Raw genomic sequence first — 23,571 nt, forward strand, 5'->3', positions numbered from 1 at the left:
ATGGAACTTTTGTTTTACAGCTGGGAGTAGTTTGTGTTTTAAAGGCCTTGTTTGTAATAATATTGCAGTAAATGTTCAAGGCACTGTGCCCTTTAGGGGATACATATGATTATGCTGCATTACTTTCTGCCATTCTCTTTTCATGTCATTATTCCCTCCAGGTGCTGACTGTGGTTACATGACCATGTTTCTTACAAATGCTGTTTTTATTATGGTGTCCTCTAGGGGCTGTTCTGAGCATTACAATCAAGATACGACAATATTCACTGCACTCAGAAACTCACCTCATAAAGCTTTTTAAAACATTTTTGCCCATAACAATCCTCACAATGTGCTCTTTCTGTGTAGGTCACCTCTGGGGCCCCACAGTAGGTTGTGGGGGGAGAGGGGGAAACCCTAAATAAAAATATGAAAAAATATAAACGATGACAATATTTTCATTTTTTTGCTGCAGGAAGACGGTTAATGGAAGTTCTTTAGTTATATGCAGGGCCACTGAAATTATGTGGCACAGAAGACCAAACTATGCGGCAGGGTTGACCAGTTTATGTGGAAAGAAAAGTCCAATTATGCATTTACAATGCCAATAGCTCTAACTCAAGCAAATGTGAGACCTATTGAATTGCAAATGCTGGTTTGTATAGCACGTAAAACGTGTATTTCATGCACATAGCCGTATGTGTGGACTAGAGGTGCTGACATCTCTGTAAGTATGTGGCAGAGAGGACCAAATTATGCAGTAGAGTTGACCAATTTATTTGGCAAGAAAAGTCCAGGTAAGCATTTAAAACGCCAATAGCTCCAACTCAAGTAAATGTGAGACCTATTGCATTGCAAATGCTTGTTTTGTGTATTTTCTCGTGGGGCCATCTCATTGTACTTCAGTTTTGAGTGAAATCATTTCCCAAGAAATCTGTGGGAGAGTCGTATGGATATGTGCATCACGGTCTGAGATTTGCTTAAGTATGTCGCCGTATTACTACGCTGTCACTGAAGGGATCGTTGAACGTTGTCTTTCTCAGTGCTGTTGACTCCAGTGAATTTTATCAGATTTCATATGTCTTCTTTTGGCTCCCTCTGCTTGTATTTTGATAACAATGACACCTTTAATCCATTTAACAACAGGATGCCCTTTGGGGTAACAGTGTGCTTAAAAAAATTGTTAATAAATACATGCCTGTTATGGAATACCTGTAAAGTCACCTCGAAGCATTAAACTCTTGGTCTTGCTGAACTGTTTTAGAGATGACCTGCTCATCCCTGGTGGTTAGTAGGCACTACCTCTGGTTAGAAAATAGAAAACTCTTGACTAAGACTTCTCAACTGATGCATCCGCACTTTGTAATTCTCATCCTGAAGATTTTTTTACACATACACTGTTCGTAGAATGAAAAATCAGTCTGTGTCTGTTTTTCAAATTCCTCCAGCTCGTGTGTAAGTTTCTTCCACCCATTTGCAGGTTGCCATCTCTCTTCACTACAGTTTTTCTTCACACTTTATAGTGTTTTGTGCAGTGTCTGCTGCCTCATTGGCTGTATCTGCTCTCTAGCTTATGTGTAAATAAATACATAAAAATAAATATGCATTGTGTGTAGAATGTTTCACCCTTCCGGGCTGGTTTTTCTCTCTAAATGTTTGTTTGTGTTCTGTCTGATTTGCTTTTCCAACTTAGATTTTTTTTCTCTCTTGACAGGTATCAAGATCCCGTACAATAATGAACACATCACAGTATCCAATGGAAATAAAATCTGGACCCTCTCATTCACTCAGGCCGTTTCAGACAAAACCCCGCTAATCCTTTTGCATGGTTTTGGAGGCGGAGTCGGACTTTGGGCTCTCAATTTTGAAGAACTCTGTCAAGACCGGGCTGTGTACGCATTTGACATCTTGGGATTTGGCCGCAGTAGTCGCCCCTTGTTTGCGAGTGATGCAGAAGAAGCGGAAAATCAGTTTGTGGATTCCATAGAAGAGTGGAGGATCGAAGTAGGATTGGACAAAATGATTTTATTAGGACACAATCTGGGTGGATTCCTGGCGTCCGCTTATGCATTAAAGTACCCATTGCGGTAAGTCCTAGGTGGAAGACCTGGCTGTGGAGAATACTATTGTGTTGTCTCATTGAAATTGATTTTTCTAATAGAATCGAGAAAGATCTATAAATCTGTACATCCTTTCACTGTCAAGCCTGAGTGAGGTTTCCCTGGTGAGGGAAAACTTGTTGTAAAAGAAGTTGGGATGGGAAGTCTAAGATATATTTTGTTGATGGGCCAAATTCAAAAGTTTTTATGCCTGCCCATGAGCCTAGGGAAGGGCATTTTTGCTTCTAAAATGGAAACTGGATCTTTGATATGGCATTCTGAGTGGACGCAGAGTGTAATAGTTTCTCCATCAGTTGGAAAAAAGGGAATGTGGAATGGCTAAGCACAACATTTGGGAATGCTCAGATAGCTAGAAACTGGTGGGCTTTACAGAAACTTTGCAGGTAGTTCCCCACTCCAGAAACTTTCATAAATGTGCACAAGGAGAGGGTTGTTTTAGCTGTGCTTGTGGGGCAGTGTTGAGTGAGAAAAGTTCACCTCCCAGTCAGTGGGTGTATCGTAGAAAGCCTTTCTGCAGAAGGCCAATTGTTTTCCCCTTGGAGAAAAACAGGAAAACATACCGTGGAAAGCCGACTGTCTGTCCGCAAGCCACCACCAAGATTGGAAGTAAGGAATACAATATCTGCCTGCAAAATGTCTGGAGCTGTAGCTTTTTGTATTTACCTTCACTAAATCAACAGTTGTTTTCAGTAAAGTTCTTTGGTAAGTAAAGCTACACAAAGGTAAGCTAGTATAAGGCAAATTGGTAATATATGTCTAAATTGAATGTGCAGTGAAAGTATAAAATGCCAAAGCCAGTGACATGGCACAGGATAAATGTAATTTGACTTTTTGCTTTAAAGGATAGACTGTGTAGTGTACGCACACTGGCCAGATCACAATGTGTGACATTACTACATTACTTTGTATTACGCATGGCAGATCATAATTTACTTCTGCCTCTGTAGGGAGGACAGGCTAGAGTTTCAGTGTGGGCGAGATCATAACACTTTATATGATTACATTTGAATGATAGATACAAAGGATGACTCGTTTGGCATTTTCTGTGTTTTTTTGGAGGAAGCCGTAGCAAATGCTGTTGGGTATTCCGCATACAAGTAGGAGAATAGAAGTAATGGGAATTAAAGTTGTGCAGGAGAAGAATGTTTGGAATATGTTAAGAGAGGGCAGTGATTCTTTGCGGATGTTTCAGTCAGTAACTGATTTAAAGGGAGCTAAAGGAAAAATTGAAATAATAAACATATGAGTTTTGATGAAATGTGTTACTGAATGTTATCACTGGACAAGTGTACCCATGTTTCTTTAGGCAGATTTAAATGCCACTGATTAGACTGTGCTATATGGGGTTAAATAGGAATTCTTTTGGTGGGTTTCTTTAAAATGTTGTTTCTGAAATTACTTCCAAAACAAGTTGAAAAGAATGAAAACTTGTGAAACTGGAGATCTAAAATAATATTTACTGGCGAGCAAAAGTCTTTGTATGACTTTGAGCTCTGTCCTTGGTCTCCGTGCCTCCTTTATAATGTGTAAACGCATGTATGGCAGACTTCACTTCATTGGCCGTGTACATTGATTTTTCTGATGTCCGGTATTCCATTATTTTGGTCTTAATGAACACTTTCTGCTGGCAAGAGTGTTGATGTCAGTGCAGACTACCAAAGCTTTTTAGGATAGAAATTACCAGCTTCTAATATGTAAGCTTATGCACTTCATTACACTCAAGCTTGTCACAATGTTAATCAGTTTAGTTGAGGTTTTCAGCCAAGACAACAGTCACGCTTCACAGAGTTGAAAACAAAGCCCTTAGTCATGCAACGAGGCGACCAAAACGGACCACATGACCACAGCTGAACAATGCTTGAATTGGCTGCAAGTATGCAAGGCCTTGAGCTTGTTGCATAAAGCCGCTTCTGGAAAGCTAATGACCCAAATACAAGCGAGAGGTTGGAAACACAGAGGCCAGTGAGAGCACTAAACTTCAACTGAAAAGGAAAGGTGCAGATCTATGACTATCCCTACAGCGGGGGAGGTTAGGGGGTGAAAAATGGTGGTACAAACTAATAGTAAGGTTTCTTTCAGTAATTAAATATTTGATATAACCCATGATGCTGAATTAATAATTACCTGAAATACTGAGACACTTTTTTCTAATGCCTTTTTCGTACTTTGACATATGCATTTATGAATCAGTTTTATGTGTGCACTTATGAATGTGATTTTGTATGCATCATCCTTCAAAGTATGGTACTTTAATAAATATCTTCTATTAATTGTAAAATTGGCATAAACAGATTAGTAATTTTTTCACGAACAATCGGTCTTTCCTCTCACTCCTCACACTCCGTCTCATTCTGTTCGCACTAGAAATTTCTTGGCCAAGGGGTTGACCTTTAAAGGAATATATTGACAGGACCATAGCCTCTGCTGACTGACGCAACTCAGCCAGTCTTCCGAAGGGTGTAAAAATAGCACCTGGCCTCCTACTGCACAAATCTTGTGACCTTTCCGCTAGCCCAGGGCAAGCTGCATGACTGCATCAAGAATGTGTAAGTTCTCAGTAGGACTAACTGCTCTAAAACAACCTTCAATCTGCAGCAGGTCTTTTTTTCCAACCAAAGGGCAGAAAGCACCACATGACTGCACAACACAAACCCATCTCTTCCAATGCCTTCTGGATGGAATGCAACCAGTGAGAAGACTGGACCTATCCTGTAGCCTGCCATGCCCCAAGTAAGCAACTATGACTTGTAAGCCCTCTTCTCTTCTGAGTCCTGCTTGGTGGTTCTCCTTGATCTGTCTGTGGCCTTTGACCCAGTAGATAAAGAGCTCCTTGAAACTTCAGTGGAACACAAGAGTATGGAAAGTCCTGTCTGCATCGCTTTCAGCTGGTTAACAGCAACTTTGCTTTCCCTTGGCAGTCAACCATATGCAAGGTGTACAACAAGGCTCCATTGTTAACCCTGCTGTCTTCAATGTTCACCTTGAATCTATTGTAGTCTTACACTGTGGTTCAACCATTATGCTAATAATAGTCACCTGTACTTTAAAGTCACCCCATGTGCTGGCATGAACCCCTCTACCCTGTGACCCAGGAAAGAATTCCTGCTTTGATTACTCATAATTGTCTGAAGATTAACCCTCAGAAAAACAAGTTTCTGCTCATCTCCCCAATGCTCCTTCTTTGATCAGATCTAGAGTCTCTCAACGAACGTGAACGCATGTCCATCATCATTGCCTGCACCATCTCCCTAGGCATCATTCTTGACCAGAAATGTAACTGAGAATGTTAAGTTATGTTAAGTTCCACTTAGGCTCAAGAAGATTACAGTCTGACATTCCTGAGCAAGACTTTAAATTCATACTACAGTCCTTGATGGTGTTGAGGTTATACCAGAGTTCTTCTTGCCCCTCTCAAGGCTACACATGTGATGTTCATGCTGCTGGTACATACATTATTGAACACTGGCTTCTCCTACTACCTGGCACAGAAGTTAAATATCTTGAGGAAAAGGGCTCTGCCCATGGAGCAACGGAAAGACTCCATGTCCGATAGCTACTGCTCTCACTGAGTATATTTCTCTTTATCAGAGCAATCCTGTAATAAAAAAACAGAAATGTACTCAAGTGCCCTGACGACCTGGCCCACACTAAAACAATACGACAAGTTATTTGCTTCATTCATTTCTAGAAGGGAGCTTTCTAGGGATTTCCTTTTCTGTGAAGTGGATTTCCAGGAACCTTGTGGCATATATTGCATTCTTTTATCACTTGGCAAAAGGCCCTCTGCCAGTTCATTCCAGGACACCTTTTTCAAATGGGAGGAGTGCAGCTGCAGCGCTTTTCAGGGTCGTTACCTTATCAGGCTTGCCAAAGTGCTGTGTGACCTATTTCCAAAATGTACTCTCTGGACTCTAGTATCAGGACACCTTATTGTAAATGCAAATGACCTTAATACTAGTGTCTCAAACATTTATAAATAAATTATAGCACTCCCAATGTTGGTACCTAATGGAACTGAGGTACAGGGGGTTACCAATTTGCCCAAGATCGCTCAGTGTTGCCAGGCGAAAAGGAAAGACCAGAAACCAGGTATGTGAGTTGTATAATCCACCTCCACACCATATCACATGCTCATGTGAACTAATTAAGAATGCACTCCAAAGTGGCCATGCTGCTTTTAGAAAGCTCTCACATGTTTGTAGATCCAGGGGCAGGTAGCGTTTGGTTGGATTGCAGTTACACTAGAGACCTCATTGTGGCCTTTTCCTTAGTCGGCTCCAAAGTAAAATATTGAAATGTTGCTTGGGGCTCATTGAGTGGGCCACAGGACACTCTGTTTCGGTGCTGTTTGTAAAGAGATGTGCATGTATTCTTTCAGGCACCTTAATGACATCTGTTTAAGCCAGTTTTATAATTAATAGAAGATAGATACTTAATAAAGTGCCATAAAGATGATGTATACAATACACATTCATAAGTGCACACATGAAATTGATTCATAAGTCCATATGTCAAAGTAAGAAAGGGGCACTGGTAGAAAGTGTCTCAGTATTCCATATGTAATTATTGATTCAGCAAGATGGGTTATATAAAATATTTAATTACTGAGAGAAACCTTTCTATGCGTTTGTAACACCATTTTTCATCCCCTCGCCTCCCCCCGCTGTTGAGATATTCCTAGATCTGCACCTTTCCTTATCAGTTGAAGTTTAGTGCTTTCACTGGCCTCTGTGTTTCCAACCTCCCACTTGTATTTGGGTCATTAGCTTTCTAGAAGCAGCTTTATGCAACAAGCACAAGGCCTTGCATACTTGCAGCCAATTCTAGCCCTGTTCAGCTGTGGTCATGTGGTCCGTTGTGGTTGCCTCATTGCATGACTGAGGGCTTTGTTTTCAACTCTGTGAAGCGTGACTGTTGACTTGGCTGAAAAGTTTAACTAAATTGATTAACATTAGGACAAGCTTGAGTGTAATGATGTGCACAAGAGTGGTCTGCCCCTCACCTGCTACCAGTGGTAAAAATGTAAATTATTTTTTTCAATGGTAACTGATGCTGCAGTAGCCTTCAGTTACATATTGATCATCATCAAATGAGACCTTTCATCTTTTTCAGAGGTACTATCCTTGACCTAATGGGAACCGGCCAGGAAAATGTCAGGGCTGCCACCCTGATGCGTACTTTAGTTTAGCTGCCATTAAAGCATAGCCTTGTAAGTGGCTGTTAGAAATGGGGTTTCTGGTTGGCTAGGGTATGCACCTAAGCCAGGCAGAACCCACCCATCATGTCTCCATATGAGCATGCATCTTCCATTACTTGACTTCTGTCTCTTAAGGTCAGCAACCCTTCTTGATTAACCACTGGTTTAATTTCTTGCTTGTGAGATCGTTCCATTCTTTACAGAAAATACGATTGAAGGGGTCACTGAATCAGCTTATTACTCTTGTTTAGTTAAGACTAATACATTTGTAAATATTTTTTGTTGCTGGCTTACATATCAGGCGATCTAGCTCAGTTTTTGTTGAAGCATCTGGTGCAGACGTGGGCTGTTTGCCTCTATATAGCAGCAGAAAGTGTGCTCTCTTCATTTTATGTGCTATATCTAGGGCCACTGTAATTATGCGGCACAGGAACACCAAATTATGTCAGTGTTTACTAAATTATGTGGCAAGAAGAAGGACGTTTTGCATTTTTTGTTACTATTACTTCATTATTTTGTTGTTTTTACAAATTATATTACTGCCTGGGCAAAGATTTCTCCTCATTAGTACCACTTTAACAGCCAAATACTGAAAAAACAACCAATAGATAACCAGTTAACCTTTGCAAAGGGCCTTTCACTTAATGCAAAATCATGTCACCACGTTTAAGTAACATTTGTTCAGTTTTAGCTAGAAACATTTTTTTTGCTAAAGTTTGCAGATTATGCAGCGGATGACAGATTATTTGGCAAATGTGGCAAATCCATAATTATGCAAAAAAAGTTGCAGCTGCAGAATCTCATAATTTCAGTGGCCCTAACAATATCTTGAAGTTAGCTCAGGCACTGGCAGGAGTCCTGCAAGAAACACAGGCAATGGTTCACCAGTGCATTTGTGTTTCTGTACAGTAATCCTGGAATGCACTTGCCATTGTGTGGCCTTTAAGGCCTTCTTTTAGAAGTCGAGATGTACCTGTAGAGATACTGTAGTCATGCTCAACTATTGATGTATGTGTTGATGTTCTTCAGTCTATCTTGGGGATGGGGATAGTAGGATAATGTGACGAACAGAGAAAGAGAGGTAGAAAAGAGAACCCCAATGTGAAGGTACACTTAGACATACCCCATTTTGTGAGGTTCTTGTAACTCTGTGTCCACCTCCCAAAGAATGACATTCCATGTGTTGTCTGCACTGGCTTTTTATGGTATGCCAGCTTCATGTTTTGTAAGTGTTAAATAGCCCTCCATACAATTAATATTCTGAAATGGTCTGCACATGAGTTTAAGGCCCCTTCTGTAATACAAAAGTGTCTTGGGAGTGCTGAGCACAGGGGTAGATGCTCACTGTGCTCCTGAGACAACTCTGTAAAATGGCCCAAGAACTAAACCCAGGTTAATCCAGGAACAGGATTTCTTTAGCCTTTGAGTCACATTCAGTAGTCGATCTTTCAAATTTAGGCATGAATCGGGTTAACTGTGAGCATTTCCTGTTTGGATCGTCTATGACACCCTTGCTAGCAAAAAAGTTTTGTTCCTCATGTCTTGTGAATGACGTCTAGAGGTCCTGAATTTTTAGTAGTCCACCTTTGGAACCCCTTATATTCTTTAACTTTTCATATCCTGGTATGCTCATCCAGCTCACTTAAAATTCTTTTAATGTTCCATCTCTCGTCATACCAGCCAGATAATAAAGTACTTGTGAGAAATCTTCATATCTACTTTTGTTTTCAGCAAAAAAACAAAATTCCAGGCCCCTTTTTTCACCAATGGTAGTTCTTCTTGAGATGACTAAGGCTTCCCGAGTTTGTCTCTGTAGCTGACGTATTTGGATTAATGGAAAAAAAGAAAACCAAGAAACCATATTGGAGGGAAGCAAAGCATAGAAATCCAATTTTACAGAAATACAAATACATTGAAAATTAAAAGAAACATTTGAAGGAAATATTATTGTAAAGAAAAGTCCCAAATTACATTAAACCACAGTGGAGTTTAGGGATATTGAGAGTTTTTTTGGGTTCAGAGTTGGTTGATGTTTATGGTTGATGAGGCATTTCCACGGGGCAGGGGCTGGTAATATTCAGGCACAGACAGGGGATTTTGGGATTCAGGGATAGGTTAAGGTTAGAGATGGCCAGGGTATTTTAGGGATCAGGAATAGGTGGAGTTTAGGGTGTTGATAGGATTCTAGGGTTCCCAGAGGATCAGAGTTCAAGGCTGGTGATGGTTTTTAAGGTTCAGTGATGAATAGAATTTAGGAGTCTTGAAGGGGTTTTAGGGCTCAGGAAAGGAGTTTAGGAGGGGTAAGGGGTTTTAGGTACCAGTGATAGATGGAGTTTATGGCCAGAAAGAGGTTTTGGGGGGCCATGGATGAGTGCAGTTTAGACATAAAAAGGGTTTTTAGTGTTCAGAGATGGATGGAGTTTAGGGGTGATGAGGGTTTTAAGGGTTCCGTGAAGGGTGAGGTTTAGGAGTAGAAAGGAGTTTTTTTTATTTGGGAGTGGATGGAGATTAGGGTTAGCACGTGGTTTTAGGGTTTTAGGATGGGTGGGATTTATGCTTATAAAGGGGTAGAGGTCATGGAGGGGTTTAGTTTGTTTTGGTGACATGATTTTAGGGGTCAGGGATGGGGTGCAGAGGGGTCAGCAAATTAAAAGCATCCACAGTAATTGTTTCACGATGTGAAAGATATAAATATGAAATGGTGTCCCCTGAAGTAAGTGCTTATATATTTGTAAAATACCTTCAACCATTTCATTTACATGTTAAAAAATAAGCATGCACAAGCCAATTTAGAAAAAAAAGGCATTCTATGAACTGGTTTCCTTGAAATGGTAAATTCCATTCATCCAAATCCATTAAGCAGTTTAGGTGAAAATATTTCTCAGTAATGGTATTCCACGAATTGTTTTTTTGCAAGAAATCACATACAGCTTTCTGTTGCACAGTTTAACCTGAAAGCATTATCTAAACACTGTTGTCTGGTTTCTGCAGTTAGGAAAGATATCCTTGAGAAGCTCCAGAAAACCCAACAGATCAGGTTTGAACAGATAGACTGTTCCAAATAAGCACAACCTGGACTGCAAAACAGTACTTGTTCTTGGATGGAAACTTGTAGGCACTGAGATGAAATAGCTCCCAAAGCTCCTTACAGAATCCAAGATACTACCCAAAATGGTAGACCCCATAGACACTTGAACAGGCTACCCTAGGATGACCCTATTTCCTCACAATGGTGCATGGATATTCTATTCTTGCATGGGACATGTTTTTTCTTTTCTTTTCGAGGCCATTGATTACTCTGGTAAAAGCTTTCTCAGCCACCTGTAGCTGCTCTCCTAGTGTTTTACAAACACTTATACATCCACAGTCCCAAGCTTTTCTATGGCAAGAAAGGGGTATAATCTTTGGCAAGTGCAGCTGTTAAAACAGTTCTGAACTACAAAGCAGACTTGCTCATGAAGGACTGTATTGGCCATTTTTAGATGATATAAACTAAAGATCTCTTCTTTTTATTCTAAAATGAACGGCTTCTGTTTTCCCCCCTTAAGTTAAAAGAAGTCTTCATGCATTAAAGCTTTGATCTTTAGTAAGCAAGATTGAGGAACCCATCGTTCTATTGTTCTGTCACAATTTCGGATGTAGGTTTTGGGTTTGCATTTTTCAGTACACAGTCATGACATTTGTATTGATACATGTCATACAATATTGTATTCCTGCAGCCTTGAAAAAGTCTTCAGACTGAACACATATCGGCTGCCTGTTAATTATGGATTAAGCATCGCATTCTTCTACTAATTTCTCGTTTGGACTGAGTTTACTGGATGCCTTCTCAGTGACTTTCGTACATTACTACTTTGTTCTGGGTGTTGCTTTCTCTATGTTGATGTGAGAGTATCTTGCACTGCCTACAGCACTAAGGGCCACATATACAAAGATCCGGTTTTGCGACTCGCAAACTGCGAGTCTTGTGAGTCGCAAAATCGGATGTACAACAGTGTACTTTACACTGTTAGTGATTTCCAGTGGGGTCACAAATTACCTACCTCATGAATATTCATGAGGTAGGTCGCAATTTGCGAGCCCATTGGGAATGGCTGCCCTCACAGGGATGGTGGCCTGCTGGAGACAGCAGACCACCATGTCTGTGACTGCTTTGAAATAAAGCAGGGTTTTTTTTTAAATGCAGCCCGTTTTCCTTAAAGGAAAACGAGATGCATTTCAAAAACAAAAATGAAAAGTTTACTTTTCATTTTTTTCAGAGCAGGCAGTGGTCCCAAAAAATATTCTCGCTGCCATTCGTTTGCGAATGGGTTAGCACTAGTTTGACACTGGTCACAAAACAAGCATACGTACCATTTGGGTTCGGTATTAGGAAGGGACGCCCCTTGATACTCCCCTTCCTAATACCGAATCGCAAAACCCAAACTGCGATTTGGTAACAAGTTACCGAATCGCAGTTTGGGCTTTGTACATCCCAAAAAGCATTTTTCAAGACGCAAACGGACCAATTCTGTGAATCGGCCCCTTTGCGACTCGAAAAATGCTTCGTACATCTGGCCTTAAGTTGGTAGCAGAGTGCTTTCACCTGTTGAGCAGTTACACTTTATCTATTGCAAATTACAGTGCTTACTTCAAGGGAGGAGCAACATCTGTTTTACCACTGCTACCAGTTCTGTTGTTCTGATGGGACTTTGGACCTGAACGTAAAGCTTACTATCAGTGTTATAAGATTGACATTCAACCAGCTAATTCTTGGAGGAGGTTGAATAAGGGAACAATATGTTAATGTTTATGGCATTTCTAAAGAGCAGACTTTCGCCCCTCGTGGGGTATTCTGACTCCTTAGAGGACCAAACATTGCATGAGCTTTTAAACAACACTGTTGATAAGTGATCCATGTGGAACTCCACATGAAATGTCCACCCCTGTTGCATTTAAATGGCTCCAGTTTAACTCCGTGGAACCTATGCTTAAGTTATGAGAATACCATCTCCTGGAGAGACTAACAGACTTTACTCTGGTGAAAGTCTGTTTATTAGAGAGTAGTGAGCTACTTTCTCAAATGCTGAGATCTCAGAATGGATTCTCTAATTTTTAATGGTAGGTTCAAACTTCATTGCTCAGTTACTGTTGTGAACTTGTAGGCTGAAGGTATCTTTGTTTTTATAAGCCAGGGTGAGTAAGGAAAATATTGTGTATGTTAGGGCCACTTGTTAAAGCTGAAGAGCAGGTTCTAGTTCTTGTTCCCCAAGGATTAAAACTAATTGGCAGTCAGAAGTGAAGGAAACGTGTGGCTCTGTGGTGAGTAATGTGCTCCATTACTTTAATCTGAAATTATTGTCACATCGGAAATTGTTATGAACAGCTTCATTCATTAGATGAAGAATTGACCTCGCCTTACCTTCTATGTGAATCACCTATCAAAGGATACTGAATTCAACTTCAGTGACATTTAGAGCACTATTATCTGATACAGCTCTTGTGTTTATGAAGCTTAAGAGTTGGCACCAAAAGGTGCATGATGATGGGCCTGCTTGAGGAATATTCTCTCATTTGCCTAACTTTGTTACGGCACAGACTATTGTTTGTAATAATATAGTGCATGGATTATCCACTTGAAAAATACCAATTTCAAAGGGTGGTGCCTTGTTGCCTCTCACTATCATGGATAAAGTAGACCCTGCCTAAATACAACCCTGTCTTTGCCCGCCCACACTCCATTCATCTTGCGCCCACTTACATTGGTCTCATAAGATCCCACCTTGCTCCTCCCACAGTTGCCCACTCTGCCCCTGTTTCTTTACTTTAATTCATCAGTAGCCTTTAAGGATCATTAGCCATGAACACAGTTATGTTAGGTGAATGGTGATGTTAAATCTGGGTTAACCAACATTAAAATCCTGAGGTTCAAAACAAAAAGGTTTTAACCATTTAAGATGACGTGCTGTCTAATTGTCATTGTTAATGTACTTGATCTAGGCATTCACCCATGCTGAAAGTGACCCAACCATCACCCCTCCACCTAAAACTACCACTATGGCATTTCCCGTTATGTAAGGTGATCAGACCAAATCTCTTTAACCTAACACCAATCCCATCCCTCTCTCTCACTGTAAGCCTTATCCTCCCTCTTACCCAAGTTCTGCACTAACCATAAATTTAATCATAACAAAATCATAACTTAAAGTCTAACACAAATTCTAGCCTGCACCCTTACCCTAATTTTATACCTTAACCTAACCTTAACCATTACCCTTTTCGTAACTAAAAGTAAACATATTTAGCTCTTTGTAGACTTTGATGAAGCCAAGAAGGGTAAAGTGGCTACCAAGAGCACCATCTAAGTTATGGTAAGTGTTGGAATGGAAATGTCCCATGCATGGTAAACAGGCTTGTACCCCTGCCTTGAAGGACCCAGCTGAATGCGATATCTGGTGTTCTGACTTATTGTGGTCCAGCTTGTCCTAATCCTGCATGCATTCTGAGACATAGGCCATTCCTTTAGATTTTGCGGTCCAGAGCCTTGGAAGTGTGTATCCTGCGGTCCCTCTAGCTGACATGGGAGTACAATCTAGGTCTTGGATTATCAACGTTAATTGGTAGTCGCAGCATACTGTTTCAATAATCCTAGCCCTGATCAGACCTTTGTCTCTGATTCAGATGGAGTGTGGCACATGCCGGCCACACTCATGTAAAATTCCACTAGCATGAGACTCCCCCCTTTGCCCCCCCCCACCGTACCCTAGTGCTGACATCTCATGCGCTTGTAAGGAGTGTGTTGTGTAAAGCTTGCAAGACTCCATGTGGATGTGAGTTAAGATTGCTGAAACTGGCAGGATCTATTTTAGAATGCTCCTGGTTTTACATGCTACAAGATGGAGATGGCGGCACAGCCTCCCCATACATGGATTACCGACAGTCCTGATCTTCAGGGTGTAACCTTTCGACATCGAAGTTTTGTGACGATGGAGGCAGGACTGCCTTCAGAATTTCTGAAGTCACCTATTAACTGCAAATTGCTGATTATATCTTCCAGAGTCCCGCCAGTTTGGTTAATGGTAGGAGAATGGGGGAGTGGGGAGCGAGACATCATTTTGTGTTGTTAGAGGGAAGGACGTTTCAGGGACAGGGCCTGCCCCTTTTGTCTCTCCCTCACTGCTACTTAAGGAAGGCTGATAATAGCCAATTGCAGAAGAGGCAGCATCATCACTGCCTGCTATGAGAAAGAACAGGAAATATGAAAAAGAACCACCCAAACCAGTTTGTAGGCGTGACAGCGGGATTATCAACCTCTGTCTGGGAAATGATCTGATGTTTTCTTTACCTAAATCCACTGTCACGTTGAATGTTGTAAACGGTTTAAAGTGAGTATTCCAATAACTTGTGCACACTACTTTGGCTTTTAATATAAACTTAATTATCAAACCACAGTCAGTATAAGTTCTGCCTTGCTGAGATGTGATCAAATCTTTTCATCCCATTGCCTGAGACTCGCTTTTTTTGTACAAGATATTTTGTTATTCGTACGTATTGCTAGCTGCAGGGCTAAGAGTGGGATGGAAAAGTCAGGAGGCGTCACGAAAAGAAGCACAACCTAAGAAGCGCAACTAAGAATCTGTTCCAAGAAGTGTAGCCTACATAATTAAGGATATGGCTTAAAACATGTAAACTAAAATGTTGTGCTTCCTATAGGAATCTGGCTCTGTATACACTATATCAAAGTGAGTTATAGTGTGCACAGAGTCCAGGGGCTCCCCAGAGGCTTAACAGCGGGTCAAGTAGATTATACTAATGCTCTTTTTTGTGGTAGTGTGGTCGAACAGTTAGGCTTATTAGAAGGTAGTGCAAAGCATTTGTTGTACACACAGTCAAGAAATGGAGCACACACTCGATGACTAACTCCAGGCCAATGTATTTATATGGGAAAAATCTATTTGTTACTTTATTTCTAGAACCAAAAGATTCTTGTTACAGGTAAGTACAGTTGTAAGTATGTACCAAGCATATGTATCAAATGTACTTTGTTTAGGTATAATAAAACAGTTTACAGGCAAGTAACACTTTTCACTTTCAAAAGTTGACTCACTGCAATTTTCTGAACAGTCCTGGGTGGAGGGGGGGTGTTAATGCAGTTTTGAGGTAAGTACTCGACTTTTGAGGTAAGTACTCGACTTATAGTTCCAGTCTCCGGGGGTTAGGATTTCCACAGGTTAGCACCAAACACACACCCTCAGCGGCAAACACAGTGTTGGGCTCCCAGTGCCTTTCAATAGGGGGACCCCAGGGGTCACAAAGATGCTGCAGGCTGGGTCCAGCGGGTGGATTCTGGAAAACCACTGTCCTCTAGAGTTCTTGGTCCTCTCTGGGGCAGGCAGTTCTCTGGGGTTTGTAGAGGTTGCTGGTCCTGCAGGATGTGTCGCCTTTTTGTAGCAGGGCTTCTGAAGCTACAAACAGGCCGTTAGGGCTGGGGCCAAGTCATTTGTTGTCTGGAGGCTTCTCTGCTGGGGTCGGCTTAGCAGAGTTTCTTCATGCTTCTTTCTTCTTCTCTTTTTGAGGTCACCAGGAATCTGGTAACCTAGGTTCAGGGGTGCCCCTCAACTAAAATACTACAGGGGTCAGAGGGCAGTAGCCAATGGCTACTGTCCCTGAGTGTGGCTACACCCTTCCTGTGCCCACTCCCTTTGGGGAGGGGGAGCACATTCCTAACCCTGTTGGTCCCCGTCCTCCAAACCAAGATGGAGGATTCTAGAGGGAGGGGGTCACGTCAGCTCTGGACACCTTAGGGGTGGTCCCATCTGGAGTGGTCACTCCTCTCTGTTTTACCTAATTTTCCTGTCGGATTTGCCACCAAAAGTGGGGCTTTGTCCAGGGGGTGGGCATCTCTAGTAGCTCTTTAAACTACTGAACACCCTAAAGAGCCTTTTGGGTTTAGTACTGACCGTGCCTTATTCTGTAACCTTTGTGTGTACTGTTTTTGAGCAATGGAATGTGGAAACGTACTTGTGTGATTTCGAAAGTGGTAATTGATTTCCAAACTTTTCATGAGGTTTTTCAGGAACATGTATGCAGTATCAATAACATTTCCTTTAAAATTGACGTGCAATATGCCATTCAGGGCATTCCCAAATATCAGAATACATTTTGTTTATTATTAATTTTTTTTACGAAGACAGGGGGAAAGAGGTCAGTGACATTTTGTGAAGTTTATGCATTTCCTTGCTTGGCTAAGGTGTTTGGAGCTGATTTTACATTAGTCAACATTGATAGAGCAAAGTGTTGTGCTAACAATTCACACAAAGTTGATGTTAGTATTACTTTGATGAGCTGGCAACTGTAGACAGATACATTTTGGAAACATGGATGAAAGACACTTTCATTAATTACATTTTACATTTTAGAAATGTTGCTATTTATTGTTTGGCAGTTTTTTTGTAACATTTTTACCAACTTGGCAAAGGCATGCAAGTTTTAAAATTGGTCAAATATTTTGAATACTATGGGCCTCCCGCCAGACTCGTGGTGGCGATCAGACTGCCGCGGTTGTGGTGAACCGACTGCTACATTATGACGTGGCGCAGCCACCGCGGTCCGACCACCGACACGGCCAGCTTGCTGACAGTCGACAGCCTGGCAGTCTCGGATGCTGTAATCCGCCAGGGTGGTGCTGCATGCAGTGCCGCCCTGGGGATTACAACTCCCCAATCTGCCTGCCTTTTTATGGCAGTTGGACCGCCATGGAAAGGCTGGCGGAATGGGGGTGTTGGGGTCCTCTGCACTGCCCATGCACTTGGCATAGGCAGTGCAGGGACCCCCATGGAGAGCCCAGTCTTGCTTTTCACTGCCCAAATTACGCTGTTTCCACCCGCCGATCCAGCAGGAAACTTGTAATAGGGCCGGCGATGTTCTGGCCTCAATGGCAGTCCGCCCGCCAAACTTGTAATGAGAGCCTATGGTATAACAGTCTTCTGAACTTACACTGGTTTTGGGAAAGTGGACAAGATACTGAATTTTACATGTGAAGGTTATGCTGCCATTTACTGACAGATGTACAATTTCACAACTTCTTTCTATTGCAATTTTTCCAAAACATGTTTTAAAAATGTATTTTGACTTATTTTGGAAATAGGGTTACATAATACACAAATTGTGGCAGGGTTTACAGTTATATCCAAGGATGATGAATAGGACCAGGTGTTTGCCTTGGTATCTTTATTTAAAAATGAAAACCTTATTGAATGTAGACATGTAAAACATCTAAGAAGTGAGGGGTGTTGGTGGGCAAACTTTTTTGGCACTTCAGTAGGTATCTTATTTTGCATCTTAATATTTGACATGAAAATGTAGAATTCATCTGGTTAGTGTTTTTCATATAGTTATGGTTACCAGTATAAAGCGGAGGGCTGTCATTTCCAGTGTTTGCAAAACCATCTGTTAATGTACAAGAACATAAGCAAGGTGGGATGCACCTGCTTGAGAGTAAGGGAATTACACCCTGAAGAGACTGTTGCCTCAACACCTGTATTGCCTTTTATCTGCAGGGTAAAACACCTTATATTGGTGGAGCCATGGGGTTTTCCTGAGAGGCCTGACAATGCTGAGGGCGAAAGACCAATTCCAATCTGGATTAAAGCAGTGGGAGCTGTGTTGAGTCCATTTAACCCTTTGGCAGGGCTCCGGGTGGCTGGACCTTTTGGTGAGTGCTGCTTTTTTGCGTTTGTGTACAGCAAAAGTGGTGTTTTGAAATGCCTGACTCATATAAAGGAGGTTTCCTGACATGCATTTTCTTGTACAGTGTTCTGTAATTGCTGAAAGTTGAGAAGTTGTGGTTGACGTGGCCCACACTGAATTATTAGGTCTGGAGAAGTAATGATTGACCCAGAAAGGAGCCCTGAAGCTGGCAGAGGGGGTTTCAGCTGAATCTTGATTGATAGGAACTCTAATCGTTGAAGCTTTTCAAAAAATAATATTCAGTCATTCTGGTGGTAGGGGGCCTATTTATGTGTAGCTGCCTCCATCCTATCCCCTCTTCTTTCTTCATAACTGTGTCCCTTCCTACCCTTCCAGACACAAGTTGTTGATTAGAAATCTGAACACACCCCTTCCCCAGGTGCATTTATTTGGTGGTTGCTTGGCAACCACAAAGGTTGCAGATGAGAAAGGGTCACGTGACTTCACCACCAGCCCATACAACGCCTTCTCTCAGGGTGTCTTATCTCAGGCGTCGAGGCACTGGGCAGAGAGAGGACAAGGATGATTTCCCTATATGGGTGTGGAAGGACCTCAGGCCAGAAATGCTGCCCTTTTTTGTTACCAATTCAAATCAGACATAACACATCTACATCAAATAATATCCACGCAATCTTTCGACAACCAAACACCTACGAACCTCTGCAAACAAGGTCTCTCCAACCTACCTTCACCCACCAAACAATAACCTTCTCTACCAAACACTCCTGCATATATTTCTATCCCTGCATCTATACAAGGGTCCCTTCACTTCTACACAGCCTATAACTCTGTGCTAAACCCAAATCGAACTCCGCTGTCCCCTCTATACCACTGCCGCATACAGTACATAGTTGTACTCCTCCCAGTATCACACACCCTCTCCCTTTTTTTTCTCGAAATCCTTCCTCTACACCATGCCAACTCCAACTATTACCATATCAGCTCTCATACCCCTCTATCAGACTTTCGTAGTCACCACTCCCCCTCTTCTTGACTCCCAAAGCCCAGGACAACAGTTTCAACACTCCTCTCAATCAACAAACCTAACACTTCGCCTTACTCACCCTACAGCTAACCCTTATAACCCCTGTGTATCCCATCTCCCACTGGCCAGAGACTCGCCTTTAGCACCCAGATCCCCTCACCTTCAACCTCCGCACTACTCCATTCTCTTTTATTCAATTCCTACATCTCACGTCACCTGTAGCACCCAACCCAAGACCCTCATCTTCAAGCTCCACTCCACTCCCTTACATTCAAACCCTGTATCTCAAGTCACTTTGACAGTATCACACAATAATAACCAACCAAAACACCCTCACAACCTTTCTCTGTAAAACAACTCAGACATTGATTAACTCCCATCCATCCATGCATGCTCTATGCTTCTAATGCCAACACAAATAAAGCAGATTCTCCCCATCTCTTTTTCAGTTTCCAAGCACCACATACACCGTCTGCTCAGCCCATAAATAAATAAAAGTATGACTCACTCAACCGTCCGTCATCCATTGCAGAATTTAGAATGATAAAACCAGACCCTCATGCTCTTCCACCAGCTCCCACCCATCCACTTCCTCCTTCAGCACGCACTAAAGAAAGCCACGCCAGTCATCAAAACTTCACTTACCCTTGTCTACCACGCAGCTAATTGCCTCAATTTCAACCATCAATAAGAGCATAACAATATATTTAGATATAAAAATTCCTGCATATATATTCTAACATCACAGGTTAACTGTCTGGATATACATTGCAATTGTAGAAAGAAAAGTAAGCATATGTATGTGCAACACACATGTATATGTCTGGCCATGTAAATATTACATGTATGTACATATGGATATATTTACATACACACAGAAATGTGCATAGAAATATGATTAAATATAATGTGTACATGTGTGTCTGTTTATATGTATGCATATATGTATATATTTTGCTGTGTGTCATTTTTTCTGTATTAAAAAAAAAAAAACTCCGCCTCTTCCTTTCCATCCACTCGGATTCATCCCAGAGGTTTCTGACTACTATGGAATCCCAAACATGCTTTCCAAACTCTTCTCTCTTTTCTATCCAATTCATTCCCCCATCTGTCACTCCAGTAACAACTCCCATATTTCCTTTACTAATCCACTTTAATTAATCTATCCCTATTCAAGACACTCAAATAAAGGCATAAGATCTGAAGAGCAAAAACTTAACAAACTTAACACAACCAATCCTATAAGGAAGCACATTTTATTAATCTACTACATATTCACCTCTAGCTTTGGGTTCCACAGTATTGTTCTTTTCACTGCAAAGCACTTAAGCACCTCGTCTCGTCTGATTATGAGCACTTTATAAAAACAATTTACAATTACAGTTTTGCAATCTCTTCATACGTTACTGTGTAATTCTACGAAAAACTGAAAATGTCAAACCTACAGAAAACCCACAGGCTCATCAATTTTAAGATTTGGCTATCCTGGTGATCACATGGCCATAACTGTTGAGCAGAGACAGTACACTAGCAGCTGGCACCCCCAACACCCAGATGATTTTGAGATGGGTGGGGGGGAATGTTACAGGTGTTTACTAGCACTAAGGCAAGGCCATTCTGACTTGTTGGAGTTCCACTTCTTAGGGGACTAGTTGTGACATCGTGCTCAACAAGATCTAAACAATTAAAAGTAGGCCATGTGGTGGTCAAGTTGTTGAAGAGAAAGGCTTTATTTTGGATAGCAGTTATTTTTTAAGCTCTTCTGTTTTTGAAAGTGGTAGTGCAGATGGACAAAGTGTTTTCATGATGAAGATATTCTAGCTTGCCTCTATGTATGTCCTATTTCACACTTTCAAATTCAAGGTACTCCCACTTACTGCCTTGTACCCGTCTTACAACATGGCTTCTGCAAGTCTCGTCTAATAGTAGTCTTAACAAATTTCTCACTGTGTTCCTTCAGCTTCTCTCTGTCACAGTCAAGCTATTGCCTGACCAACCCCCTTGCCCCACACCTGGTGTGTCCAACAACTCCTAAAATTAAATCATTACAACCAATCCCATGCTTACAGATTTGTCTAGAATTGAACCAGTTAGGTGAATATCAGCAGGCTGAGCAGAAAGACAATTACCATCAACACTCTAAAAGCAGTGCAATACCTTGGAATACATGTCTTATAGTTGTCAATAGAACTGCTAACTGAGAACTATGCTCAAGGATGTTATATTTAATGGTGACAGCATGTGTCTGGGGAGGCCATTCTTTTATCTTCTGACATTTGTTTCCCATTAGATCTTTGGGTGAAAAGCCAAACAGCTGGTTATTCAGTCCTGGGTACCACGTCATGTGATGAGATTTCCTGTGATGTCATCGTCGGGCCAAATGCCATATGATAATTTTTTAAGTCATAGCATCAGTAAACTATTAGCAGTTTTGAACCCTGTACACCTCTCTTTTCTTTTTGGACACAGGATGTTGGAATGTGTGCAGTCAATACTCTTTGGACAGACCAGAGATTCCACTTAAAATACTGTCAATAAGTAGGGATTCTGTTTCTTCTTATACTGCGTTCCGACAAATACACGTAATTACATTAGAATTAACGTCTCCCATCCCCATGATTCAAATATTATCAAAGATAAGCAAAATTGCACCTCAGTCAGTCAAAACGATTGCTTAATGAAGCAAATACCCCTCAATGGGCGTTATTCCACAGTGAACGCAAAATATCTCCATGATAGAAGATAGGGTCGCAGTGCGATGTCTGCAGAGAGAGACCTGTTAGGACATCTCATTGGCATCCCACGGAAGTATTTAGAAATGGGATCATATACATAGTGACTGAACACTGACAGTGTATGTTGTGGAGTAAGAAAGCAAGATGATTGCACAGTCATCCTGCATAGAATCCTATGCTCATAACTTTAACCTGCCTTTCTAGGGGAGATCTTGCATCTTTTCTGTTTGTATTTTACATTTTAATTCTCAGTTGTTGGCCACAAATTTGCCTAGCCACTAATACCACCAGACCCTGACACGCATTAAAGCTTATCCTAGTGGCTAGAACATAAAGGAATAAATTCCTTTACAGGCTTCTGTTCAGTGACTTTGTTTCCACAATATACTGAATACCCACCAGCACTGTGCAAAGATTGTTACAGGCTTAGAGCCTGATTTAGAACTGGGTGGATGGGTTACTTCGTCTCAACGGTGACGGATATCCAGTCCGCTGAAATCTAAATCCCATTATATTCTATGGATGCAAATTTCGGCGGATGGGATATCTGTCACTATTGTGACGGAGTAATCCCTCCGCGGAGTTCTAAATTAGGCCCTGATTTATGTTGTTGTGTTGCTGGCCCTAGCCACATTGGAGCACTTTCCATGAGAATTGCAGCAAAGTGTATTTTATATGAATGAGAAAATAATCCAGAGTTCCTGGGTTTGTATACTTGATGTGGCCCTTACAGACCAAGAAGTCTGTGGTAGGATGTCAAATGGCACATTTGTTTTAAAGTTAAAATTTAAACCCTCACATTGATGGTCCGAGATATAGTATTATGTCCCAAACAGATTTTCTTGGGACCTTTGGGTTCACAAGAGCGGGTAAATCATGTATGGGAGGGTCCCAATCAGTAATGTAGGACTGAGGATAGAGGTTCCTGGAATGGTTGCAGCTTGAAACGAAAGATATGTTGTTGTGAGTGAGGGTACACAAGGTGTGAGCCGTTTAGAGCATTTCATAACTAGGGTCAGTGATGGTTAGCAGTTTTGGATGTATGTGTAGAGTAAAGTTTGTGAGCGTAGGTGCAGTTACAGCCAGTGGTGTAAGATAGCACACCTAAAGCACAACGTGTATATGTGTGAGATATTAGGGTGGTGAGAATCAGAGCTTTTCAAAGAGCAAGGTCGTCAGTGTCCTGCGGAACTGAAGAAGTGAGGAGGCGGCTCTAATGTGCTGAGGGAGGTTATTCCATTTTGTGGGTACAATGTAGGAGAATGAATAACCTCCTGCCCTGCTTTTGTGAAAGGGAGGTGGAAGAGAGTGTGAGGCCAAGCATAGGTTTCAGGCAGGCTTGTGGAAGTGTATGGGGTTGTTTAGGTATGCTTGTCCAGTGTTTTGTCTGGGCTTGTAAGTGTGTGATAAGTTTGAACTGGCTGTGCTTGTGAATGGGGAACCAGTGAAGCTCTTTGAGGTGCAGTGTTATGAGGGTGCAGCACAGGAGGTTCAGTATGAGTCTTGCAGCAGGGTTCTGGATGGTCTCTGTAGGAGTTGCTTGGAGATTCTAGTGTAGAGTGTGTTCCCGTAGTTGAGCCTGCTTGTGATGAGTGCTTGTGTGATCTTCCTTCTGGTGCTCTGTGTCAGCCACTTGAATATCTTTCGTAGCACGCATAGGATGTAAAAGGATGTAAACGCAGGGGTAGCTCACTGTGTTGATTTGTGTTGTCATGTTGAGCTTGTTTCTAGGATGACCCCCCCCCCGAGCTATTGTGCGTGGTCAGTGTGTGTTGGTCTTAGCTCTGATGGCCACCAGGTGGAGTCCCACAGGAAAGCGTTACTTCT

The 23,571-nt window shown here is 41.6% G+C and overlaps 1 protein-coding gene across 4 annotated transcripts in view; it reads left to right on the forward strand.

Moving 5' to 3' along the window:
- The window catches only part of ABHD5 (abhydrolase domain containing 5, lysophosphatidic acid acyltransferase), a 134,622-nt gene that overhangs the window by 90,646 nt on the left and 20,405 nt on the right, over positions 1–23,571 (forward strand). For all 4 annotated transcript variants that reach the window (XM_069211973.1, XM_069211971.1, XM_069211972.1 and 1 more), the window contains 2 exons: positions 1,694–2,066; positions 17,835–17,989. In XM_069211973.1, the coding sequence (XP_069068074.1) occupies positions 1,694–2,066; positions 17,835–17,989 (528 nt within the window). The remainder of the gene's footprint in view (positions 1–1,693; positions 2,067–17,834; positions 17,990–23,571) is intronic.

Source organism: Pleurodeles waltl, chromosome 10 (assembly GCF_031143425.1).
Source record: "Pleurodeles waltl isolate 20211129_DDA chromosome 10, aPleWal1.hap1.20221129, whole genome shotgun sequence".
Taxonomy (NCBI): Eukaryota; Metazoa; Chordata; class Amphibia; order Caudata; family Salamandridae; genus Pleurodeles; species Pleurodeles waltl.